Source organism: Pyrus communis, chromosome 13 (assembly GCF_963583255.1).
Source record: "Pyrus communis chromosome 13, drPyrComm1.1, whole genome shotgun sequence".
Lineage (NCBI taxonomy): Eukaryota > Viridiplantae > Streptophyta > Magnoliopsida > Rosales > Rosaceae > Pyrus > Pyrus communis.
The window spans coordinates 17,244,409-17,267,375 of record NC_084815.1 but is presented as its reverse complement, the minus strand read 5'-3'; the positions used below and the strand labels follow the sequence as shown (position 1 = coordinate 17,267,375).

At 39.7% G+C, this 22,967-nt stretch overlaps 3 protein-coding genes, 1 non-coding gene and 1 pseudogene across 4 annotated transcripts; 4 read left to right on the top strand and 1 right to left on the bottom strand.

Moving 5' to 3' along the window:
• Window positions 1-3,473: 3,473 nt before the first annotated feature.
• On the top strand, window positions 3,474-5,521 carry LOC137712630 (DCD domain-containing protein NRP-B-like). The gene is made up of 4 exons (XM_068451743.1): window positions 3,474-4,427; window positions 4,571-4,671; window positions 4,885-5,079; window positions 5,261-5,521. The coding sequence occupies exons 1-4, from the start codon at window positions 3,608-3,610 to the stop codon at window positions 5,300-5,302; spliced, it is 1,158 nt and encodes a 385-aa protein (XP_068307844.1). The 5' UTR covers window positions 3,474-3,607; the 3' UTR covers window positions 5,303-5,521.
• A 1,814-nt stretch (window positions 5,522-7,335) lies between these two features.
• TRNAC-GCA (transfer RNA cysteine (anticodon GCA)) lies at window positions 7,336-7,407 on the top strand. Its single transcript has one exon. It is a non-coding gene; the product is annotated as a tRNA-Cys (tRNA).
• Window positions 7,408-12,379: 4,972 nt separating this feature from the next.
• Window positions 12,380-13,123, top strand: LOC137712277 (uncharacterized). Its single transcript, XM_068451381.1, has one exon. The coding sequence runs from the start codon at window positions 12,380-12,382 to the stop codon at window positions 13,121-13,123; it is 744 nt and encodes a 247-aa protein (XP_068307482.1).
• A 423-nt stretch (window positions 13,124-13,546) lies between these two features.
• Window positions 13,547-14,900, bottom strand: LOC137713092 (RNA polymerase II transcriptional coactivator KELP-like). Its single transcript, XM_068452347.1, has 3 exons — window positions 14,499-14,900; window positions 14,265-14,370; window positions 13,547-13,768 (listed from the first exon to the last, which is right to left on the bottom strand). The coding sequence occupies exons 1-3, from the start codon at window positions 14,784-14,786 to the stop codon at window positions 13,677-13,679; spliced, it is 486 nt and encodes a 161-aa protein (XP_068308448.1). The 5' UTR covers window positions 14,787-14,900; the 3' UTR covers window positions 13,547-13,676.
• A 5,066-nt stretch (window positions 14,901-19,966) lies between these two features.
• LOC137712276 (CBS domain-containing protein CBSCBSPB3-like) lies at window positions 19,967-22,137 on the top strand (annotated as a pseudogene).
• The last annotated feature ends 830 nt before the right edge of the window (window positions 22,138-22,967 follow it).

Sequence of the window (22,967 nt, the reverse complement as noted above, 5' to 3'; positions counted from 1 at the left end):
CCTGTGCGATGTGGGATGTTACAAAAATGCATCATACAGAAAAAAGGATAAATTCAAAAATTATTTTAATTTTAAACAATAGAGGTGACTATTGATCAAAACACTTTAATTAAATTTTAAAAAGGCATAGATGTTTAATCTAAATGATATAGAAAAACTGGAGGAGATTCTAAGTTTCCCTTTTTTATTTACATTGGAAATCAAGGGCAAATATGACTAACCGGTAAGCTTATGGTTGGGTGATTTTCCTCATCTAGCTCTCAGCATGCAAGGGGGACGTCTTCTAGAGAACAATGGTTGGAGATGAAGTACTTAGAGACCGTGTTCCAGCAATAATAATTTTTTTATTTAGGTTCAATATAATTGTACGAATATTTCAGTTTTAATATAATTTAAATAATTTTTATATGTGATTTCTTTTGAGATTAATATAATTAAAACTAATTAATTAAAAATTTTACCCGACCACTATCTTCGTCGAGCATGTGTTTGTATTTTTTATTTATTTTTCTTTAAATTCCTTGCCCACGACTGCTTTGTCGAGTAATTTTTTTTTTATTTCCCTAAAAATACGACTTTGCCAGACTAAATAGTGGAAAAAATTGTTGGACAAATTGTACAATTTTCGTTATTTATGATACTATTCTAGCTTACCAATGAGTTTTAGTGACCAAATGCTATCATTAGGCGTTTATATTTGTCAGGTCAAGTTGGTCATTGTACTTGGCTCGACGAAATTATCATCGGGCAAACAGTATTTGTCTGACAGGGTTTTAATATTCATCGGGTAGACATTTAGCGACGATTTTGTTCTAAAATTGACAGACGAATTTCTGTCAGGTAAAACATTAGGCGACAAAACTTTAATCCGCCCAAACTCTTTTGTCTGAGGGGTATTTTATTTAGCGCTAGATTGTCTAATCTTATTGCGGAAACCAAAAACTCAAAAATAAAATAGAGCGGGCCCTTAAATGGTACAAAACAATGGTGAAAATATTTTGCTAATTAATTGATATTTGAAAGAAAGGTACATAAAAATGGTTCAATGCATTCCACAAAACATGGAAGAGAAACAAAAGAGAAATGGACTGGAATACTACTAAATGCTCGTTTAGAAGTGCTTTTAAAATGATTGAAATATTTTAAAGAAAATATTTTTGAGTTCAAAAGTACTTTAATTGATACTTAAAATATTTTTGAGTTTAAAATGATTGAAAGATTTTAGATAAAATATTTTTGAGTTTAAAAGTACTCTAAGTGCTTTCTGCAATAAGTAACATTTATGTGATTCTTGTATGAAGCACTTCAAGTGCTCTTTCAAGATTCATTTACATTTTTATTAAAGATTGATTCAAAAAATATTTTCACAAAAACGTTTTTAACCATTTTAAAAGTACTTATAAACGAGTCATGTTACTTTTTTAACTCGCTATTTTAATTGATCTTTGTCTGAATGTTAGAAATGAAATAAAATAATAACGCAAGAAAATTCGGTTGCTACATAAAGGTTCGTGTGAAGTGACGAGGATCATTACAATTAGTTGGCCCATCAAACTTTTAATCTCATGTTTTTTTTTTTTTTTTCAAACCTTAGTGTTATGTAAATCAAACATAATTATAAGAAAAATACTAACCGTAGACAGGAGTAAATTCACTTTCGTTCTAATGTTAATGAACAATAATGTTATTCATTAGTAAAAATATAAATAAATAAAAACTCTAGTGATCCGAAGTAGGAGATATTTCGGACTTCCAAAACTGTCAAATCTTTATTTTTATATTTTTTTTACTAAAAATTGAATCGCTAAAAGCGTTAAAAAAAAATATTATACTCCAAAATATCATAAATTTTTAAAGATGTATAATGCACATAGTAACCATATGGTAAGATGACAACTAGAGCGATTCTATTAATGGATCTAGGTGGTCCTAGGACCACCTAGAAGTCCAAAGAAGCATCTGTGAGGACCTCCGAGGACCACCCAACAATTTGGGCAGGTGGTGGAAAAAGGAAGATCACAATGAAGTGTAACAGAAGTTTTGAACCAAGAAGAAAGATCTAATTTTAGACGAAGAGGAACATAGAGAAGACCACCATGACTTTGTTGTTCTTGGACCTTGGTTCCAATGAAGGACTTTCTCTTTCATTTCCCACATGACCAACTCCCTATTTTTCTTTTTCTTTTTCTTTTTCAATTGTTATCCAATCATGTTATACCACAAATAGCATTTTAATTAATAAAGGTATAGTTTGTTACTCAACCAATACTTTTATATTATATGTTTGACACTTTTTTTTTTGTCGAACACCTTTATTTTTTTTAATTACTATAAATTCATACATCTGAAAAATATTTCGTAAGATTGATATTTTTTTTTTTGTCGAACACCTTTATTTTTTTTTTTAAATTACTATAAATTCATACATCTGAAAAATATTTCATAAGATATTGCGGACTAATGGCCACTTAAGCTTTCATCTCATGTCATCAAATTCACTAAAGTACTAAAGCAAAAATTCTAATATTTTTGTATGTTACATGTAACGGTAAACCAATTATAATAACAAATTCTCAATACAAATATAGTTTTTTTAAGGCAAATAGGCACTCATTTATATGTCATAATAAATTTACTTAAACCTGTCTAGTCTGTTAGCCCTACCTAAATCATGTCTAGAGTCTAGACGCATAAGCCCTAGACAGCTAGACCTCAGTTTGATACTCGACAAGCATTTAGAGTACCTCGATTAAAACCATTCGATATTAGAATTCTCAATCCATCATCAATTCTCAATCCGTCACCAGATGACAATCCACCATATCTTAGCTCCAAATGAAGCCCTTCACGTGTAGAGTCTTGATTTAGACGTGTAAACCCCCCATGGCCAAGTCATACATTTGATGTATACGCACACTATTACGCGTCCTCCTTGTCTATTTTCCATTTTGTACAAGTCTTAGCTCCCAAGCAATGAATACAACTTCACTAGTATGAACTCTCCCAATTTCCACCGGACCTCCTACACCTTCTAGAAACCGCAACAAAATCCAACCCCACTCCGCTCTCAATTCTCAAACACTGCCCCTCTCTCTCTCTCTTCTCTCTCTCACTCCTCACTTTCTCTCTCCTCCTCTCCATCTGCCACATTAGCCCCCACTTCTCAACGCGTTTATGCTGTCATCACCTAACATCATCACCCCTACTTTTTAGTTCAAACTCAATAATCTCACGAAAATAAAAATTTCTTTTGTGATTTTCTTCCAATTTCGTTTCGAAAAAGTTAATTAAAAAATATTTGTATATGTCTGCCTTTGACAAATCAACACGCAATCTTCAAACCCCTTTAACTCTCAGAAATTTCCTCCTCGCACGATCCCAATAGTAAATAAATTATGCCCTTTATTTAGCAATCCACTCCACACTTCTCCCCTCACATTTTCTCACCTCCCCTGTTTTTCTCTCTGCTTTTCTATCTACTCAGTCTTCTCAATCTCCGTGCATACTGCATAAAATTCTAATCTTTCAATTACCCAGATCGATTTTTTCAGTTTTCTAAAAAACCCAGATCGCGATTTGTAGTTTTTAATCGAATTTTGATACAAAAATGGAGAACAACCAACAGTCGTTTTGGCAGTTCAGCGATCAGCTTCGAGTCCAAGCCTCCAATTTCGCAAATCTGAACATCAATGATTCGATTTGGAGCAATTCGTACAGCAAGAGGCCTGATGAGAGGAGAAATTTCGATATAAAGGTCGGCGGAGAAGTGAGTCCGATAGTTAATTTGACTCCGAAAGGGTCCGATTTTAACGGGTTCAACGACTCGTGGGTCGACAATCTGAAGCCGAAAGCGGCGTTTTCCGACGCGAACGGCAGTTCCAACGACGGATGGAACAGCTTCAAGCCGAAAGCTTCGGAGTTGAACAACGGATTCAACGACAACAGATGGAATAGCTTCAACCCAAAGGCTTCGGACTTCAGCGACAACAGATGGAACAGCTTCAATCCAAAAGCTTCGGACTTCAATAACGCTTTCAACGACGGGTGGAAACTCCGCGGCGCTGCCGGGTCGCAGAATAGTGCCGTTGGTCTCAATGGCGGTTTCAACAAGGGGATTTACTCCAAGCCTGCAATTCACAACAACGTTATGAATTTGAAGCCGTACAAGAACAAGGCCCACGAGGAAGATCAGATTCATGGCGGGAAAACTGGGAAGAAGAATAACAACAACAGCAATCCCGGTAAGAAGAAATCCGGCGCCGGCGCCGGCGGCGATGACAATAACAAGGATGGCAAGAGTGGCGTGGATAAGAGGTTTAAGACGCTTCCGCCGGCCGAGTCTCTGCCTAGAAATGAGACCATTGGTGGGTACATCTTTGTCTGCAACAATGATACCATGCAAGAGAATCTCAAGAGGGAGCTTTTTGGTATGCCATTCCCCTATAATTTTTATTAATTTTTTTCCCATCATATTTTTGCTCAGTTTATTTTTATTTTTCTAAATTAATATTAGGTAGGGTTTGGATCTATAAATTAGGGTTTGGATCTAAAAATTATTGTGAATTTGCAGGATTGCCTCCACGTTATCGTGATTCAGTGAGGGCGATAACTCCGGGGTTGCCCCTGTTCCTCTACAACTACTCCACCCACCAACTCCATGGTATTTTTGAGGTTTGTATTCCTCTGCAGCTGACATCTGTCCATTAGACTTTTATTTTATTTTATTTTTGAAGTAGTTAGAGTGGAATTTACTTGTTCTATTCAACTTTTGGCCATACTTCTAGACGGAAGTTTTTGTTCTTTGTTTGGAAGAAACGTCCCAACTACTAGTTTTACCTAATATTTGCTAAAACCTAACAACCTTTCTTGCGTGTTAATGTTTAGGCTGCGAGTTTTGGAGGGACCAACTTTGATCCGTCGGCCTGGGAGGACAAGAAGTGTCCCGGCGAGTCACGCTTTCCAGCTCAGGTTCGAGTTTTTACTCGGAAAGTTTGTGAGCCACTCGAAGAGGACTCGTTCAGGCCAATTCTTCACCACTACGACGGCCCTAAATTCCGACTTGAACTTAGCGTACCCGAGGTAATGCCCACATAACCAAAGCTCACTACTTGGCACATTTGTGTGATGATAACACTCTTGTTGCTAATCCTATGTGTTTGGATTAGTAACACCACGTCTCACCATATAATGTTGCACATTGATTGTCATCGGATCATATAGCGAGTTGCATGTATTAATGTATGTTTGTACAATTCTGCAGGCACTGTCTCTGTTGGATATATTTGCAGACCAAAACCCTTGAACAACAACAAAATACAAAGGCCGCACATAAAATACAAGATATGAAGTTAGTGAAGAAGAGAGAGAATAGTGAACCGTAGGGCTTACATGGCACCAAATATGGATATAGTGCGTTGAGAATCTGCGAAGAGTTTTAGAAGAATCAATCAATCAGAAGACAGTGAATATATACATATAAAAATAGTGTGTATAATAATATAGTTGTATTATCCTTTGCAAAAGAACCCATATATAATTATGCTTTTGTCCTTTTTGTTTTTCTCTTGCAATGTATAAGCAAGTCCAGATGATGAGAACCGAATCCTTATGATGGAATATGAGGTGTATATGGGGGATGGAAAGAACTTGGATTATCGAAATACTACCTCTGTTACTGCATTTTTTACTTAGCATGATCATGTTGCTTTTAATAAATTTGAATGTAATGATTTTAATCTAGACCGTCCATTACAAATGGCTTATAAGCCTCAACATTCAAACTAAGAACACTTTGCTTCAATCCGAGCTGCACTATGATGCACTTCAATCCCCTTGATCTTTATCACCAACATCCTTATGCTGGGACAGAACAATGACTACTCGTTAGTTTCGCGAGATGAGGCACCTAAAGCTTGTAGACTCATAGACACATATTATAAGCTCATAGACGCATATTAAACAAATTCGTCACTTGCCTGAGCTGCAACTTGCAACCAGTCCGAACTAGTGGCGAAGTCTGCAGTCTGCTGCAAAGCTGACAGCCTAGAAATTTTTGGAAGAAAAATGTAGCGCGGCATTACAATTCTATCTCTTGTCTTGAAATGTGCATATTCAATACACGACTTTCCGTTTGCGTTTAAGTGTATGTAATAACAAGCATTGCGGGAATATGCTAAAATAATAAGTCAGTTTACTCTATTGTGTGGTTAGTTCGCTGTATATGTTTAGGTATGGTTGTTATCGGCGACCTAGTCCTCCCTAGTTTGAGCAACATTCCGAACTTAGTATTTGTGAGTGAGTTTTTACCTTAATAATATGTTAATTAGTTTCTTTAGTTGCGTTATGATTGAAGGTATGTAATGTCATATCTTACTTAAGAAATAATAAAGGTCTTGTACCTTATCATTTTATTATTAGTTGCTTTTACAAACTATGACATGTTCATACTTGTGTTATATCTGCTCATCATGAATGTCTATAAATAAATGTTGGTCTGTCTTTAGATTACGTTAGATGATTAAAACTTGTGAAGAATTTTCAAACTTAACATGTAAACAACACAAATGAGGTGGCATGGATCATGTGTGACCATTAAACTTCATATGTAGGCCAACTTGCTTTGCTACCATGAAGGAAGTTGAAATGTGAAGAATTGCTCAACTTCTTATAAGCACTTGCATAGTTTGATCATTCACCGACATGAAACTTTTTCCTAGTATTCTCACACTCTCCCCATCTTATCCCATTTTCTTTCTCTATTCTTGAATCCTTGTTATTTCTTTAGTCGGTAACGTTAACGTTACTATGATAACGTAATTTATGAAGTATTTTGACTGGCTCTCGAGTCTAACAAAAATATTGACTCCAAAATGTGACAAAAACGGTTGAATAGGCTTGGTTATATTTATAATTGATAATCCAGATTCTAAAGTCTAAAAGGGTGCGCTACCTTGTAGATGAACGTTCAGAATGTTGATTGTTTCGCACGGGCCAGTCAATCTTTTTTTATTAAATAAAATGTTTTATCAAACATTATATTACACGAATCGGTCATTGTGTGTCATCTTATAACCCGTTAATTATCTTCCAATCATACGAATTAGTGTTGGTAAATTTTAGCATATTGAATTCGTAGGCACAACTTCATGTTTAAGACTTTAAATTTTGTCATGGATTTTTGGAACAGATTGCTACAAATTGGAAGGCTGTCCATTTCTTCGGTGTTCATGGTCGCACGCGTCACTCTCCTCTCTCTTTTTCCTCTAGTCGGAACCAACAATAGGTCAATTCGTGATTTTGGGTAAATAGAGTTAATTGGAACAGATAGATCAACAAGGGTCCATAGCTCAGTGGTAGAGCATTTGACTGCAGATCAAGAGGTCACCGGTTCGAACCCGGTTGGGCCCTCCCTTGGTTTATACCTTTTTTTTTGGTATTTAGTTTTCCTACTCTGAACTTTCTACGTACAAATCATCATCTTTCTTTAGCTGTTTTTGCCATAATTTACAAATCAATTTTACGAGAAATTGTATATTTATTAACTTCAATGCAAAACCTAAGACAACGTTAGGAGAAAAAGATAGTTTAAACTCCAACATACACAACACTATGTAGACAAGAAATTACAACGAATGTCATCATGGTTATATCTCATGCAATCACGCGTTACGCCAATAAAACTAGAAATATCAAATTGTATATAATTGACCACAACAAGAATTCCCATCGTGAGTATGCATTTCTCGTGTCAAACCATGTTAAGAATTGGAATAAGAGGACCGTCAAGCCACGTAGTGGACCAACCCATCCTCGTTACACTTGGGGGCACCTCTCCCTCTTATCTCCAGAGTAGGATTCTCTCCCATTCCTTTCCCTCCTATTTAAACGGTTTCGATTAAGCCATGTCAACATCTTGTTTTGAATTTTTTATCAAGAGAAAAACACAAAAAGGAAAGTGTGAGAACAAGAGAGGGAAGGGGAGAGAATTAGGAGGGGAGAGAATTAGGAGGGGAGAGAATCCTACTCCCTTATCCCCAACCACCACCCTATAACTCTCGCCACACTCTATACATGGCACAAACCTGGACCCACCACACCCATCACACGCTTTCCACCCCACCCTCTCTCCACACGTGACAACTTCATCATCCTCTCAAATGTGCCCGACTCATTCAACAAAACCAAAGTTAATGAATAGCCCCTATACACAACCTATCATAAACACTTCATAACCCCACATCACACCCAAATTTTCTAAAAATTCCACTTATCTCCCCAAATTTCAACTAATTTCATCAACGGACATGCATAATTAACCCTAAACACTTAACTAATTAATCAAGTTCAATGGAAGTAGCAATGTTTATTTCTAGGGTATCAAATTTCCAACTCACCAAATTTCAAATTGAGTTTGAGGAAAAAGTATGACGTCGAGTATTGTGCAAGGACTCTGAATGTGACTTGAAGGAAGCAAGCACCATGTCCTTTCAGTCAAACCGATTGGAAAAAAGTTCGAACAAACTTCGCTTGAGTTTCAACCGCATGGTGATGAAGTTGACTAAGTTTTGAACGCCGCGCTAGAGATGACAAGCACTAGACAAATTCGATTAAGTTTCGAACAGGGAGGAAGTCGACTGAAATTTTTTTGGAATCATTTTCGAGAGAGTTTTGGGCGAGGGGGACAACAACTTTAAGAATGGTAACTGCTGCTAGGGAGAGGAAGAGTTTAAGTTGAAAAAAAAAAAAAAAAAAAATTGTTGTCAGGTCCTTTTTTGGACTTAATGGTTGGTCATGTATAACCCTGTTTCACCCTAAGCTTGTTGTGATTGATTTATTTTCGGCCATTCATATTAGATTCAATGGACCAAATTTGGTTCGCACATAAGATCCGTACTTTAGAAGAGCGTGTATTTCAAAGACCTGTGGACCCGTAGGAACTAGCCCGTTTGGGTTAAGTCCGGTCCTATTTTTAAAAGGGCTGCGCTATCCACACACCCCATTTTACTTCTCACACACTCTTGATAATTTATGTCCGTTGATCTTCTTCAATTCATCTGATCGAACGGTCGAAATTTAAAAAGGTGTGTGAGAAGTAAAATGAGATGTGTGGATATCACACCCTTTTTAAAATAATACGATCCGTTCTGCCCCGCCTTGTTTTTATTTTTTTATTTTTTTTATTCCAAATGAGTCTGGTACAGTGTCTCTAAATTTGGGGCCTGCCCGTACCCACCCCTAATTGAATGCCTTCAGGTCATTGTGTTGTCGCTCCATTTACTTGGGGGGACCTCAAACTCTTTAACTCTTGTGTGCTCAAAACTCCTATAACAAATCTTATCTCTGTGCAAAAGTACTTGAAATTGAATTGGTTATTATATTAGCATTCACTTTTACATAAGTTTCAAATTTGATTCCCCATTTTAGTTAATCAAAACTCAGATCAAAACTGCACGTTAAATTATCGAAACTTCTCACTATTTTCCCTGTGATACTGATACATTGAACATATTCGTCAAATTGAAGAGCCAAACAGATGCCTATAATTTATACGGACTAAAAACCAAACACCTAACATTTGTAGGCAAATACAAATCCACGAGTCAAACTCTTATTCTATTCCTTTGCCTTGGATCAACTAAAATTTGAGCCTAAAATAAATAATTGGTCCCAATGTCCAACATTTCACATGCAACCGTTTACATATCCTGCATTGTGCTGAACAAAACTGTGGCATCCTTATTAAAGCCCTTGTAAAGTTCCGTGAAATTGCAACGGATTTTAGTTTCAACTGCCTGAACTAAATTAGGACTGATCCCAAAAGGCTTGAGGCGAAAAACTTGCATGGAAGAGCTTCATCATCCCCTTTGAGAACCATTTGTTGCCGGAAATCGTAAATGTGTTTGACATGGTCAGTCATGCCTTCAAACAGTTTGAACTTTGGTTGAGTGAATTTGCTAGGTTTTTTAGCTTTCAGAATGTCATCAATAAATGACGACTTACAAATCCCTGTCAGTGCTTCCACCGCAAGCCCGGCATGGGTCTGTGACTTATACAGTTCACTATCTTTTCGATTTGCTTCCGTAGTTCGACTTTCTTTGCATTCTTCAGTCCTTTCTCTCGGTTATCATTCTCATCCCGATCCTTCGTCGCTTTATTACGGCCATTGGAAGGTGCGTTGCTTAGCTCGGTTCACCGGTTTTTATGACATCCCCATCTAAAAGTTTATCTTGAATAATTAGGTGGCTCTTCGATATTATTTTAGGGTATTCGTTGCATATACTCAACAGGATCTACTCGCAGTAGAGGTCCTTAATTAGGATGTCCTTCAGAAACTCATCATAACTATGTCATTGAAACAAGGATGAACTATATGACATAAAACCAAATCTAAACCAATATTGTTTTATCAAAAACCCACAAGAATGTGTGTGCTCTCACAGGTAAAAAGAAAAAGAAAACAAGATTGAGATTTAAGAGAAATTATTCGGTATCATGCACCAATTAATACAAATCTAAGGTTGTGTGGTGCAAAAATTGATGTAGCATGTTCACATATACTGTCACATACAGTGGTGTGGTGCAAAAATGTGATATTCTTATCATTATCTTAAACATATCCGTTCAAAGATGTTACTACGAATTTCAAAATAAATTTTTACTTGTTTACCTAATCTGTCTGTTAATATGTAAACTTTAAGTGGCTTCCTTATATACATAAAGGGATTAAAATTACATATTGTCAAGACAGTGAGACCTGTATAAAGGTGTCCCTGGGCTCCTGGATTGGCACACAAACTGTTTGAAAATTATAGTACACCGTCAAATATTGACTTTTAAGTTCGAAATTTATCAAAATAAAGTTGAATGGCGTCGCCCATACAAGCTCAGTGCTGTGGTGATTATGATGATAATCTCTCTCTTAAGCACCAGACCTACACTAGTAGTGGACGGAAAATGTCTCGAAAGATGTCTTCGAGATTGCGGTTTGCCTCTCACTGCAGAATGCGTTGAAGAAAAGTTACAACATGAGTGGAACGGCTGAGGCCGCAACCGTTGTGGATCAGACTTTCACTTCTGCAAACTTGGTTGTTCACTTCACCACTGTGCCAAAGACAGCCCTGGTACGTATTACTATTCTCTTTGCATGCTTTACTCGTTTTTATTTTAAAACTTAAAAGGTTCCTCTCGATTCTCGTCAAAAATGAATTTGAACCACATTATTGCTAATTCATTTTACGCTATGCCCATCCACTCTCCCTTAATGTAGATAATATCATTTGTTAAAAAAAAAAAATTCCAAAACTCGAAAACATGAGCTATATATCTTTAACCTAAATTTGTCTATTTATTGTTTTACCTCTTCAGCTCCACCATATAGATGAATATGCTTATGTTCTTTCATGGTATGCAGATAAACAAAAGGAGCAATGTTTGGCTACTCAAGGATGAGTAGGAACTTCTACTCAAAATTTTTCGTGTCTGATTTACAGAACTTTGTGCTTATAATCGAAGCTGTTCATATTACTTTGTAAATATCATCTCTGCAAACAATGAATTAAAACTAAGGTTGTTAATTCAACCAACTGTAACAAATAGATAAACAATTCGTATTGTTTTTACCATTTCCATCCATTGTTTCTTATACAATTGGATGATCACTAAATGACTTTAGTTTTAATTGATTTTTTGCAGACAAGATCTTTAGAGAGTAATTTATAATATAAACTACTCTTATCATAAACACGGAGGTTTATGAATAAAAAATGAAAAGTTTTGAGTAAGATTTTCTACTCATTCTTTGAGTAGTCAAGTATTATTCAAACAAATGAAAAAGTGTGTGAATCACTACTCAAACTAATTTAATGAAAATTTAGAGCTTCTTTCGGAGATGCTAAATAGATGCACCCTTCTATTCAACCCGTGATGCTGATACATTGAACATATTTGCAAAATTGACAACCTAATTTCAAGAGATGCTATATATATTATATGTGTGTGTGTGTGTGTGTGTTTTTGTGTGTATGTACCATCAATCACCTAAAGTTTACAGGCAAATACAAATCCCCTACCGACGCAAATTTTGAATCTAGTCTCTACGAACTGTCGTATTTCCCACTATTATTTTAACTCACGACTCTACCTGTTATTCTGTTCCTTTGCCTTGGATCAACTCAAAATTTGACCCTAAAATAATTGTCCCAACGGTCCAAAATTTCACATGCATCCATTTACATATTTTGAACAAAAACACAATCTGTATCTCTTCTGACAACCCTCCAATCCAATGTTTGTCCACTAATATCTTGCCAAAAGATTCCAAAACCTTAAATATATACAGGCACTGAAATTGTGGCCCTAGGTGGGAAAAATAATTTCACAAATGGGGAATTGTTCTTCTCTCAAAGGAACCACTGGGGAGTGTCCTAAATCTATTAGGATTCTTACAGATTCTGGGGGTGTCCTAGAATTTAGAGGCCCTATACTAGCTGCTGAAATTCTCACTGGTTTTCCACGCTATGGCATTTTCCAACAAGGCAAGGCCTACTTGCCAATGTCTGACCAAGAAACCCTTACTAGTGGCCAGTACTACCTTCTTCCACTGAAGGCAGACCAGCCCATTTGTCAAAATCGGGTTGCTGAGAAACCGGTGGCTGCAGAAGCTGAGCCTGTGGAGAAGTCATTTGGTGCAGAACCTGACTTCACGGAGAATTTGGTGAACGGGTTATCAGGTGTTGGAGTTGAAGTCCTGGAGAAGGCTGCAGAAGGTGAGCCTGTGAAGATGTCATGTGGTGCAGGATCAGAAGTTGGAGTCATGGAGGCCGCTGAAGCTGAGCCAGTGAAGAAGTCATTTTGTGCAGGATCAGATTTCGTGGAGAATTTGGCAAAAGGGTCATCGGCTCTTGAGGTGCTGCCGTCTGGTGGAGACGGGGTTTGGAGGGTGAAGCTGGTGATCGAGACTAAGCAATTGGAGGAGTTATTTTCTGAAAATGGCGATGCAGGGGCGTTGATTGAGACGATGAGGATGGCTGCAGGTGGAGGCTGGGCAAGCACTCCAAAGAAGACAAAGAGCCTTTGGGGAGGAGGTGGTGGTTGGAGGAAGTCTAACTTCTCCAACTTGCTTTAAGGTGCCTCCCTGGTCCTGGAAAGTACAAAGGCTGGGTCATATGAAACATCATATTTCTCTGTCCCAGTGTATTAGTATTTTGTACATATGACGAAGGCAAGGGATTTATGAACGGTTCGATGTGTATGAGTATCGCCGTCTGTTCTTTTTTTGTTTCAAAGAACTCCTTAATCCTCGAAAAAGACAGAAAAAAGCATCCTCCATTCATGCTTTACTTATCTCCTCCTAGTTGTTCTTCTTTGTTGGAATGCTTGAATTAAACAGGGGAGATAACATATAACAATTCAACACCACCCTTTCATATTAGCTAGGAAATTCTATTTAGGGTTTCAGAGATAAACTACGAACTTTCAGTAGATAACAGAGAACACAACAGGTTGTTTTTGTAACATGAAGGGCTAATTAGAAACATGACAGCAGTACTCAAGTTCCAAACAAAATATTCTGTCATCAAGTGACCAATACGAAGCCCCAAAGCCGAAGCCAATTCATTTCACAACAAACAACGTAATATAAGGATAGACATTCGAAATTTTCAGATGATATATTCTCACTAGATTCTTGACTCCATCTTACTAATGGCTTTCTCTATTGCAGGTACATTCTTCTTGAAGACCGACCATTGCTCCTCTGTCAAGCTTATTCCTGCAGACAGATGTTTACATAAATACCACGGTAAATAAACTAAAGACCGTCACCCAGTATCCATACATCCAATGCATAAGTAAAAGAAAATCAAGAAACAAGCAAAGTAGAGCAATTAGCTTGGTAGTTTACTATGACCAGTTTGATACTCGGCCTTTTTCTTCATATTCCCTCACCGATTCTTTGCTACCAAGACAACGAGCTAACCCATAACTTAAATGTACACGAAGGAACATATTCACGAGTCAGATTGTACAAAAAGAAGCCCGAGAATGCATTCGAAGGTAATGTAAACATGAAACAAAAGCTAATCACAACCCGATTGCTCAATATGTTGCGAAATGATGGCATTGCATCATCCATCAACAAGTCCATACAAATGAAAAGTAATTAAGCTGTATAATCAGAACTTGCAGCTACAAATTGAAATCATTTCCTGATATAAATACACAGAATTAGAAGCTGGTAATAATCGGATTAAAGTTAAGTAAATCACCTTTGGCAGTAGGAAGCTCTTTCCCATCTTTAGAGTAAAACTCCCTAATCGACACCAAATTCTTCCCTCTGAATTCCTGAAGCGTCACCTTCCTCTTCGCCGAGAGCTGCATATCACAACCATAACCCAAAACCCACAAAACCCCATCAAACAAAAACACAAAAAAATCAAAACCCGACAACAGAAAATCCACTCCATTCAAATTTTCTCGGGAAACAGACAGAAAAAACTGACCCTGCAAATCACGAGATCGCCGTTATCATCGTACTCCCGTTCCTGGGCACCATCGGCTTCCGGGTTTTGATCCTTCTGCGCCGCGTCTTGTTCCTTCTGATTCTGCTCCTCGAGGAAGGACTGGACGACCTGCTTGACGAACGCCTTGTATGGGGGCTTGGAGAGGTCGAGCTCCAGCTCTTCGGACGCCTGCTTCCGAATCTTGAACTCCGTCATCTCGTCCATGTCCGATTCCTCCAGGATTCTCCGCACCGTTTCCTCGATTTTCTGCTCGGTTTCGGCTTCCATTTTTAATTTTATTTTCGATCGTGGCGCAGAAAAATCTATGAGTTTTCTTCTTTTTTGCTTAATTGGGGAGGCTCTCTGTCACCGTGCACTTATGTGTTCTTGTGTATGGAGGGATTTTTGAGTGTGACCGGCCATGTGTTATTATATAATGGTGGAATATGTATGTCAAAGTGTTAATAGCTTAAAAAATAAAAAAATTTATCACTTCTATTAAAACACGTGATGTAGCACTTGTGTTTCCGTTATAATTAAAAATTTCTCGTGTATTTGGGGGTGCCGTTTTATCCTGTGCGCAATGGAGCACAATGACTCATCCACGTTTCACTATTTTACTAGCCCGATGTGTAAAAGCATTTTACGACTTTTTGGACCATCTCTAAAAGGGAATGTCAAATTTTGAACATAAAATTTAAATTTTGACAGTTTATGTGGTACTTTAATATCTTTTAAAGTTTTGTTCTTCAACTGATATGTCAAATTAAATTATTATTTTATAATTTTATAAAATAACTTATTAAACTAATTAAAATTTAATAGAGGACATTTAAAGTTTAATCAGTAATCTGTTCACATTTCTTAATTAAAAAGAAGAAAAAAGTATGATAATTGCATCGGTCAACTCAACATTAATTCTAATAAATGATTAAACTAATTAAAAATTAATAAAGTACACTTAATAATTAATAAAAAAACATTTGAAGCTGCTGTCAAATTTGACAGCAACCTCTATTGCTGCCAATCCATATCATCACCACATAAGATTTGGCACTTCAGTTGGAGAATATTAGTTTGGTCTTTTTTTTACTGTTATAACTTATATGTACATTTTGACATCTTTTTTGAAAATGCTCTTACGCTAGAGAAAAACTTGAGTAGGGACAATTCTTCGGGTCATCAGTAACACACCCATTACAAAAACATGAAATTAGACTTTCTCCTTGTAGACATCAAAATTTCGGTGAAATGAATGTTGACCAATAATTAAAATTTCAACGCTCACGTGTCACATAAATTTTACATGTAGCGTGTGACTCAACAAAAAATCGAAATAAATTGGAAAGGTCATCAAATAGGACACGTGTCAATACCTGGCAGAAATGATTTATTTCATCTGATTATTTAAATCCAAAAATCAAGTTTTGGAATTCTATAAATAGGAAGCCAAGGCATTCATTTCAAAAGGAGAAAGAAAGGAAGAAAGAAAGAAAGAAGGGAATTTACATCACACCAAAACCTTGAAGCCTCGAAACTCTAAAGCTCTCAAGCAAATCCCGAAGGATCAAGAAAACACTCTTCGTTCTTCGTAAAATCCTCCTTCAAGGCCAAGCCCCAACGGCCCTTGAAGAACTTCAACTGACTCAAGATCAAGCCCCGACGGCCCCTTGAAGAAAGTGTTCATCATCCGTTCATCCTAAGATCAAGCCCCAACGGCCATTTGGATCAACAACCTCAACAAACCCATACACTCATTCTTCAAGATCAAGCCTAACGCCCCTTGAAGATCCGTTCATCAACTGTTCATCCTTAGACCAAGCCCTGACGGCCCTTTGGATCAACAACTCATCCACAAACCTACACCCTACGAAGATAGAATCAGAGGATCAAATTACAAAGAGATTGTAACCCCAAAATCATTAATACAAAATATATTTTGTACACGGTTTCTTGTTTCTTGTTTCAGGAACTTTTCGTGTTTACAAACTTGGCACGCTCGGTGGGACTATCTCTACCTCTCATCTCTGTCTCCGTTCAAGATATTCAAGCACACTCCATGGCTTCAAACAAAGAACAAGTCATGACCATCGACACTACCTCCATTGAAAAACAGCTGGTTCAGATGAAGGAAACAATTGCAAGGCTGATAAAGACTGCAGAGGAGAAAAACTTGCAAACCGCCGAACTCATCAACCGTCTGGAGGCGCAACATGGTGTCATAGTGAAACCAAGCTCTCTTCCAACTAAGAGAACCGAAGAAGGTTTCAACCCAAATGCCTACGAATTCATGTCAAAGGCTAGGCATGACTTTGCTTCCTCTTCAAATCTTGGAAAGAAGGTTTCAAACACCGTTAACGACAAAGATCGCGACCTCACCGAGACTCAAAAGAAGTTGAAGGAGCATGATTATGGAGTTGACAACAACAAAGCTGGACTTGGCTTCACACCAAATGCACCCGTGAAGATTTCAAGCAAAGTGAAGAAAGCTAGCGCTCAACACATCAGCGTGAGCATTGAACAAGACCAAGAAGAGCCTAAACCCTCCCCTCGGACGTCGGTCTTCGATAGGATGAGCCATTCAAGCTCCAGAACTTCAGTGCTTAATCGCATTGGTGGTCAAGACCGAACCTCTGTCTTCAAGAGGCTTAACGCGCCGACATCCCAAAGCTCTGTTTTTGAAAGGTTGTTAAAGCCTAAGAAACAAAGCAACACAGCTATCTCTCCTCTGCAACGATCAACTTCAGAAAGATTTGAAGATAATGGTAAGCCTTTTGGAAAGAGGAAGACAACACCAAAGGAAGAAAAGCTCGATGGGTTAGGAGAAAAAGACGACGCTCGAAGCTTGATTCCTTCAAGGATGGAGCGCCAAGCAATCCTAGAGGTCGACACAAAAGGACCACTGAAGGTAAGGAGGCGCATCATCGTCCACACTGGCAAATCTTCATGCCAACAAACCCAAGAGAACGGCACTGAAGAGGAGATCCAAGATGTTTTTTACATCACGGTTCAAGAAGGTAAAGAAGACGAAAGCCCGAGGAAATACTCAGAGTCCCTACTCTCCGACCCTGATCCAAGTGGCAGTACAACCATGCAAGTCATGACCACTGGAGCAACTTCAATCGAGGAGCAGCTAGCTCAGATGAATGAAGCAATCGCAAAGCTCACACGGACTGTGGAAGAGAAGGACTTGCAGATTGCCGCACTTGTCAACCAACTAGATGCGCTGCCCGACGTGAAAGTCGACCCAAATATTGGCCTATTAAAGAAAGAAGACGACGAAGAAGAGGAGCCACCAGTGGAGAAAGTTGAAGAGAAGCCGAAGCTAGACCAAGCAACGGCATTCATGGGATCTCTCTCTATCCAGCAGCTACAGGAGATGATCGCAAGCACTGTCAGGACATAGTACGAAGGAAGCTCGCATGACTCCGCACTGTACTCAAAGCCTTACTCCAAGAAGATTGATGCTTTGAAGATGCCAAGGGGTTATCAGCCCCCAAAATTCATGCAGTTCGATGGAAAAGGCAACCCGAAGCAACATGTCGCCCATTTCGTTGAAACTTGCAACAATGCTGGGACAGAGGGAGACTACCTCGTCAAACAGTTCGTGCGTTCGCTGAAAAGTAACGCTGTTGACTGGTACACTGACCTCGAACCTGAGTATATCAACAGTTGGGACCAGCTAGAAAGGGAATTCCTCAACTGTTTTTACAGCACTCGTCGTACTATAAGCATGCTAGAGCTGACCAATACGAAACAGTGGAGAGATGAACCTGTCGTCGACTACATAAATAGATGGCGTTCATTAAGCCTGGATTGCAAAGATCGGCTTTCTGAAACCTCTGCCATTGAGATGTGCGTTCAAGGCATGCAGTGGGGACTACACTACATCCTTCAAGGCATCAAACCACGAACATTTGAGGAGTTAGCCACCCGCGCCCATGATATGGAGTTAAGCATCACCCGTCATGGGAAGAAAGAACAGATCGCCAACTACAAGAATGACAAAGTTTTGGGGCCAAAGGTGGATAAGGCTACGTGGAAACCCACCAAGGAAGCAATGACGGTCAACACAACTCCAGTCAAAATCCATACACGAGGCAAGGCGATTCAAACCGAAGCTTTTTGTGATCAAGAGATACGTAAACGCACTTTGAAGGAGCTTAAGGAGAAGACTTATCCATTCCCCGACTCTGACGTGGTTGCCATGTTGAAAGACTTGCTGGACAAAAAGGTGATCGACCTACCTGAGTGCAAACGGCCAGAAGATATGAACCGTATTGACAGTCCAAGGTACTGTAAATTCCACCGCTTCATTAGTCATCCGACGGAAAAGTGCTTTGTGCTAAAAGATCTCATCATGAAGTTGGCTCAGAAAGGGATCATCGAGCTAGATCTTAATGATGTGGTGAAGTCAAACTATACCACCGTCACTTCTGGCTCTTTGAACTCAAAATCTTCACCTCAACCGCTGGGGGCATGCTCTAAAACCATGTCAGTCAGGTCAAGTGAAGTTGAAGGATGGACTTATGTCACTCCAAAGAAAATGCACAAGAAACATAGGTCTTCTCCACAAGTTCACCAATCGGAAAGGGGGCAAAGCAGCTACCGTCAACCTTCAAAGCTACATGAAAGTGTTGAGGATGATGAAGTTATGACACAAAGATCGTCCGTTGCCATTACGATGCGCGATTTCTTCCCCAAAGACTTCTTCAATCACTCAGTCAAGACTCCTTGCTATGAAGATTGCAAGGAATGCCTCTCTAAGATCGTTTGACAAATTCAAAAACGCTCCTCGTTCGCACGAGCCTAAACGGCGACAACCAAAGCTCCTTGTCCGCACGAGCATAAAAGGCGACAACAAACGCTCCTTGCCTGCATGAGCTGAAACTGCAAATGGCACCAAAAGCTCACTGTCCGCACGAGCGTAAAAGGTGACAACAAAATGCTCCTAGCCCGCAAGAGCATAAATTGTGTACGGCACCAACAAAAAAAAATATATGTATTTGAACTACATTATGACTTGATCTTTTCTTTGGAGGGGTACGTAGGCAACTCAAACATTCAATTTTCGAGTCCAGTCATATCAAAATAAAAAATTAAAGGTTTCATTAAATGCTTGACTAATAAAAGTCAATTTTATTACAGGGGAAGATACTACTTTTTATAAAATTGTTACAGTTTCTTTAAAAAAAAATATATATATATATATATATAATTTAAAAAAAAACAAAAAAAAAAAACAAAAAAAAAAAAACAAAAAAAAAACAAAAAAAACAATAAAAAAAAAACAAAAACAAAAAAATAAAGAAAGGAATTGGGTTGCTCCTTCTTCTCCACCGAAAAAAAGAGGAGCCCAAAAGCCAGGCCTCCCTCCAATTTACAGGCCCAAAAGCCTAAAGACCGGCTAATGCCATAGGCCGCGCAAGAGGCCCACTCTGCTCCTTCTTCTCCCATGTCTCTCAACCATGGCAAAGCAGACTTACATTGTGCACATGAACCAATCCTGCCAACGCCGGCGCCGACACCACCTCCACCCAAGCCCTCGGCGAATACTCCGACTCTACCACCACCATATCCCCGATGAATTCTCACTTCCCGGCCTTGACTTGCCGCGACACCTTCCGCCTCATCTTCGAGAAGCTCTTCGATTCCCGACCTCGCTCGCTCCAGCTGCGTCTGCCGAGTCTGGAACTCCGTCGCCTCCGATCAGGAGATCGTCAATAAAGCCTTCAAGTCCCCTTGGAATCTGAAGGAGGTGCTTGGAAAGCCCTCGTCTTTAAGCTTCTGGAGGGACAATTTGATCGGAAAATTCGCCATCTCCCACCGGAATGCCCGAGATCCCGACCGAGTGGCGCGGCCAGTGCGAATCTGCCCCTGATTTTGCCGCTACTATCTGCAACAAGAAGTTAATCGGAGCTCGGAGCTTCTCCAAAGGTTATCAAATGGCCTCCGGCGGAAGCAACTTGAGAAAGCTGAGCGAAGTCGTGTCTCCTCGCGACATAGACGGTCACGGCACCCACACCTCCAGCACCGCCCGCCAACGGAGGTCCGATTTGCGCGGTGGAACAACGCCAACGCCGAGAAATTCAACCAGCGCCGGAGGGCCCAGCAAGGAATCGAGGATGATATTCGCCGGGAGCGCCGATTCGAGTCTGCCAGCAGCTCCTCGGCCCAAGTCACCATCTTCTTCTCTCCTTCTGCTTTACTCTCTTCTCCATCTCCCCCTCCCGAGAATGGAACCTCTAATGGCACCACCAACAAACCCTTCTCTCCTCCTCCCCTTTCGTCTGGTGGTGGGGAGAGGACGGTGAAGAAGCTACGGTTGTCGAAAGCCCTAACTATTCCCGAGGGGACGACAGTATCCGATGCATGTCGGAGAATGGCGGCTCGCCGTGTGGATGCTGTGCTCTTAACTGATTCAAATGCGTTGCTTTCCGGAATTGTGACAGACAATGACATTTCCGCTAGAGTCATCGCCGAGGGGTTGAGACCAGAGCAGACAATTGTGTCAAAGATCATGACGCGAAATCCTATTGTTTGATAATTCTGATTCATCTGCTCTCGAAGCTCTTCAGAAGATGATCCAAGATTGGAGAAGGCAGCGGAGCAGGGGAGTGTCATTGCTGCTGCAGTTGAAAGAGTTGAACGCCAGATGGGAGGCAATTTTTCTGCTCCATATGCTTTTCTAGAAATCTTGAGGGACCAAATGTTCAAGCCTTCCTTGTCAACCATCATTGGTGAAAATACGAAGGTTACTGTTGTTTCTCCATCGGATCCTGTCTATGTTGCAGCAAAAAGGATGCAGGAGTTTCGGGTTAATTCAGTCATAATTATAACGGGCAACAAGATTCAGGGAATACTAACTTCCAAGGATATCCTTATGCGAGTTGCGGCGCAAAATGTCTCTCCTGAGTTGACTCTGGTGGAAAAGACAGAGATGGATGCATTGCTGCTTGCTTGGATGTTCTGCAGATAACTCATGCAGCAGTTTCTATGGTTGAAAGTAGCTCAGGAACGGTTAATGATATGGCAAACACAATGATGCAAAAATTCTGGGATTCAGCACTTGTTTTGGAGCCACCTGATGATTGTGATACTCAAAGTGAATTGTCTACAGTGATGGCTTCTGATGGGGCTGATGGAAAGTTTTCTTATCCTTCTCTTGGTCTTGGAGATTCATTTGCCTTCAAATTTGAAGATCTTAGGGGTCGAGTGCATCGAATTAATTGTGGCATGGAAAATTTAGATGAGCTGGTATCTGCTATCATGAAAAGAATCTGTGTGGCTAATGATCATGATCATCCTCACAGATTGTTTGAAGATGAAGATGGTGATAGTGTTCTACTTGCAACTGATGATGATCTTATTAGCGCAGTCAGCCATGCTCGAGGAATGGGACTGAAGGTTCTAAGGTTGCATCTGGACTTCTCTGATTCTAGCCACCGAAGTGTATCAGTGTCAGGAACAACGACGACCCAAAGAATGGGGTGGACGTCTTTGCACACTGGAGTTCTGGCAAGTGCTGCTGTGTTAACAGGCATTGGGGTGCTGTTCTATTTAAAGTGCACTAACCTGTAATGTTTGTCCCGATTGTGTAAAGAAAACATACTAGGATCGATTATAAAGGTACACAAGAGCCCGCTTCGCCTCGAACCCAAAGAGCGCGGAGATTGAATTCGCAAAGGATAACTTCAGCGTCTCGCCAGGCTCATCGTTCATGTCGTCGGCGATCACAGGAGATGGCAGCGTTTCGAACGGGAAGCTGGGATCGTCGATCTTCTTGTCTCCCGCTCCGGCCGTGTCCGGCACGAAGCCTCCTCTCCCAACGGCGCCGTTTAAGAAGAGGTGTCATGAGCACGACCACTCCGACGACACGTCGTGCAAGTTTTCCACCTCAAGATGGGCACACTCCCTCTTACGGAATTCAGGGTGATTCAGCTCAAGCACCTCCAGCACAAAAGCCTCCTGCAAATCTTGCAGTTTATGGGCAAACCGCTCAGTCACCTAGCACTCCAGGAGGCTATAGTCAGTCAGCACCTGTGCAGCCAGGATACCCGCATTCTCAGCCTCCGGCTTCTGCACTTCCGCCATGGCTGCTGCCTGTGAATATGATTAACAAAAACAAAGTTGATCAACTCACATCTGCTTGCCTCTGTCGTTGCCTTTGAATGTGATTGACAAAACCAAAGTTTGGCAACTCACACCCAAAGACTTTCTCCGTCTCTTACCTCCTACTACTCCAAGCTCCTCTGCATTTCCTCCCTGCACCATGTGGGGAATATATATATATAAAAAATATATCTATCTTGGTGGATCAGCACCACCGAAAGCAAAGAAAAAAAAAATATAATAAAAAAAAAAGGGATCTATCTTGGTGGATCAGCACCACCGAAAGCAAAGAAAAAAAATATATATATAAAAAAAAAACAAAAAAAAAGGGATCTATCTTGGTGGATCAGCACCACC

Excerpts from the sequence above, each read along its gene's own strand:
- LOC137713092 (XM_068452347.1), bottom strand. The coding sequence starts at position 14,786 with ATGGAAGCCGAAACCGAGCAGAAAATCGAGGAAACGGTGCGGAGAATC. Across the intron at positions 14,371-14,498 it reads GCGATCTCGTGATTTGCAGG|CTCTCGGCGAAGAGGAAGGT; the intron begins GTCAGTTTTTTC and ends TGTGATATGCAG. Across the intron at positions 13,769-14,264 it reads AGAGCTTCCTACTGCCAAAG|GAATAAGCTTGACAGAGGAG; the intron begins GTGATTTACTTA and ends ATCTGTCTGCAG.
- LOC137712277 (XM_068451381.1), top strand. The coding sequence starts at position 12,380 with ATGGGGAATTGTTCTTCTCTCAAAGGAACCACTGGGGAGTGTCCTAAA.
- LOC137712630 (XM_068451743.1), top strand. The coding sequence starts at position 3,608 with ATGGAGAACAACCAACAGTCGTTTTGGCAGTTCAGCGATCAGCTTCGA. Across the intron at positions 4,428-4,570 it reads TCTCAAGAGGGAGCTTTTTG|GATTGCCTCCACGTTATCGT; the intron begins GTATGCCATTCC and ends GTGAATTTGCAG. Across the intron at positions 4,672-4,884 it reads AACTCCATGGTATTTTTGAG|GCTGCGAGTTTTGGAGGGAC; the intron begins GTTTGTATTCCT and ends GTTAATGTTTAG.